This window comes from Nannospalax galili, unplaced genomic scaffold, assembly GCF_000622305.1.
Source record: "Nannospalax galili isolate Female #2095 unplaced genomic scaffold, S.galili_v1.0 scaffold15183, whole genome shotgun sequence".
NCBI classification, from domain to species: Eukaryota; Metazoa; Chordata; class Mammalia; order Rodentia; family Spalacidae; genus Nannospalax; species Nannospalax galili.
In genome coordinates, this window is record NW_008350029.1 from 4,954 (window position 1) to 7,726 (window position 2,773).

Below are 2,773 nucleotides of genomic sequence, written 5' to 3' on the forward strand. Positions count from 1 at the left end.
TGTTGTATGATCCACTTTTTGTGACATATCACAATCAGACTGAGAAGTGCTTTATTGTTGTTGCATAGAATAAGAGAGGATGCACTGGAGAGATGCCTTAGAGCACTGGCTGCTCTTACAGAGGACCCAGGTTCAAGTCCCAGCATCCATGACTCCAGTTCTAGGGAATCCGTCACCCTCTTCGGACCTCTGCGGCACTGCATGACACAGGTACACCTACCTACATCCAAGCAATACGCTCATACACATAAAATAAAATAATAACTGAAATATTTTTTAAAAAGTGGATGAAAATGACACTAAACTTTTTCTTTTGTCAGCTGATGAGGTACCACTTATAGAGAGTTTTCACCTTTCCAGTTTGCTTCACATGCCAAATGACCATTGAATAGTCTGCATGGAATTCCTTCTCAATTTTTTGTGTAGATGTAAGAAGAACAGCTTTAATGATTTTCTTCTTAGGTCATTGTCAACTTCCAATTGCTATTCACTATGCTCCTTATCCTCAAGGCTATTGTCTTTAAAGAACAACTTTAAAAGATTAAATATTTGTTTTACACGTGTCTGTGCATTGCAGACGTCAGAAGTGTGAGTTCTCTTTTTCCACCATATGGGTCCCATCGGGTCATCAGGCTTGGCAGCAAGCACCTTCACCCAGTGAACCATTCAGCTGGCCCTGAAGGACATCTTGAACCAACACTGCAGTCACTCTACATTTGTTAGTAGGTCCTTTATATTATGACTTATCTTTGCTGCTTAATGACCCATTTTTAACTTGAATAAGAATATTGCTTGAATTTGCTTTTTGTCAAACATCATTTCCATAATACAAAATAAATGTGCAATAAACAGTAAGTACTCAATTATTAGCAAAAAGTGCAATGTGAGAAATTCCCATTAAAACGATGTGTCTGCCACATTTACTAAGAACACATTCCAGTAGCAAACAGCAAATCTAACAATGCAGAAGCTGCAGTTACGTTTACACCATTCTAATATTCAATACTGTACAGGCATTCCTTTCTTTCCTATCTGGAGTCCATGCCTCTCCCCAGCACCTTCCACAGAGCCCCCTTCACATCCTTGTTCCTAAAGGTATAAATCAGAGGATTCAGCATGGGGGTAATTACAGTATAAAAAAGGGCCACAAACTTTCCTTGACTCTCGGAATACCTGTGCACAGGTTGGAGATATGTGGAGATGGCTGAGCCATAAAATAGAGACACCACAATGAGGTGGGATGCACAGGTCCCAAAAGCCTTTCTGCGGCCAGCCGATGACTTGATGCTCACCACAGCCCTGGCGATGTATGCATAGGAGCCTAGAATTAGCACTGCAGGACAGACCAAGATTATGACTCGGGCCACAAACAAATTGGCCTCTGTTCCTCCTGTGTCCTCACATGCCAACTTCAGGAGAACAGGCATCTCACAGAAGAAGTGATTCAGTTGGTGACCACAGAGAGGCCTGGCCATCATGAGGCCTGTCTGAATCAGAGCGTTCACGAGGCCTCCCACCCAGGAGAATGCAACCAATGCCCTACAGAGAAAGGGGTGCATAACGGTTGTGTAGTGGAGTGGACGACACACAGCAGCGTAGCGGTCAACGGCCATTGCCACCAAGAGCACACATTCAACACCTCCCAAAGAGAGGACTATGAAGAGCTGGGCCACACACCTTCCGAAGCTGATGGTTCTGTCAAGTCTAGAGAGATTGACCAGGAGCTGGGGCACAGTGCTGGTGGTGAGGCACAGGTCCAGGAAGGAGAGGTGGGAGAGGAAGAAGTACATGGGTGTGTGTAGTCGATGGTCCAGTCGTGACAGAATGATGATCAATGTGTTGCCAAAGATCGTTAGAGAGTAGAAAATAGAAATGAAGACAAAAAAGACAAGTTCTAGGTGAGGCCAATCGGAGAAACCCACCAAGATGAAGCCTTCTTCTGAACTGGTGTTGAGACCATCCATAGACGTGCACCTGCAGAAACACGAAGGCAATTTGCTGTTTCCCGTGAATTAAAATTGCCATGTCATAATTCTAAACACCGCCAACCCACAGGATTTATCTATGTTGCTATCCTGTCCATTTCTCTTGAGTGTTCCTTTTGAAAAGTAAAATTTTATCAAATCTTTGAGAATTTCAAACATGCACACAAAATACTCACCCTATTCACCCCAGTCTTCCCCTTAACTCCTCTGAGATACACCCACCCCTACCCCTCCTAAGTTCATTTTTCTTTCTTCGTCGGTCTCTCTTTTTTGTTTATTGTTATTGAATCTTTGTATATTTCATACACAACATCTTATCTTTATACCCCCTTTTCCATTGGTGTTCTCCCGTAACCCCTTCCCCCAATGAATTTCATGCATCCTGTCCTTTATGTTAAGGATTAGTGGGTCAAGTTAGAATCCTTAGATGTCCCTCAGTGTAAGTTCATCCATGGGGTCTAGTCAGCCTATCTAGAGTCTCTCCTTTAAATAAGATCATCTCTTCCTCACGCAGCAGTAACCAGTGGTTCTTTGACTGAGATTCTCTTTGTTTTAAATAACCCACAGAGTCTAATTTTCGCTAACCATTTACTTGTGGGTGTGGGGGGCCATCCACTGGAGAATGCTTGATCTACTAGGGTCACACCCTTGATGAGAACTGACTTTCCCTCCTCCAGCAACCATCTACTATCAATAGCTCCTCAGCTAGGGATGGGGGTCATGTGGGCCCCTTCCCTAGCTATGGTGGAATGTTGACTGTCTTGATCTTGTGCAGGCAACTGAGTCTT

General features: G+C 43.6%; 1 protein-coding gene across 1 annotated transcript; it reads right to left on the reverse strand.

The window, feature by feature from the left end:
- Window positions 1–1,028: 1,028 nt before the first annotated feature.
- On the reverse strand, window positions 1,029–1,964 carry LOC103745292 (olfactory receptor 10-like). The gene has a single exon (XM_008847199.1). The coding sequence runs from the start codon at window positions 1,962–1,964 to the stop codon at window positions 1,029–1,031; it is 936 nt and encodes a 311-aa protein (XP_008845421.1).
- Between the last annotated feature and the right edge of the window lie 809 nt (window positions 1,965–2,773).

What these genes read in the sequence shown, in the direction of transcription:
- LOC103745292 (XM_008847199.1), bottom strand. Translation starts at nt 1,964, where the DNA reads ATGGATGGTCTCAACACCAGTTCAGAAGAAGGCTTCATCTTGGTGGGT.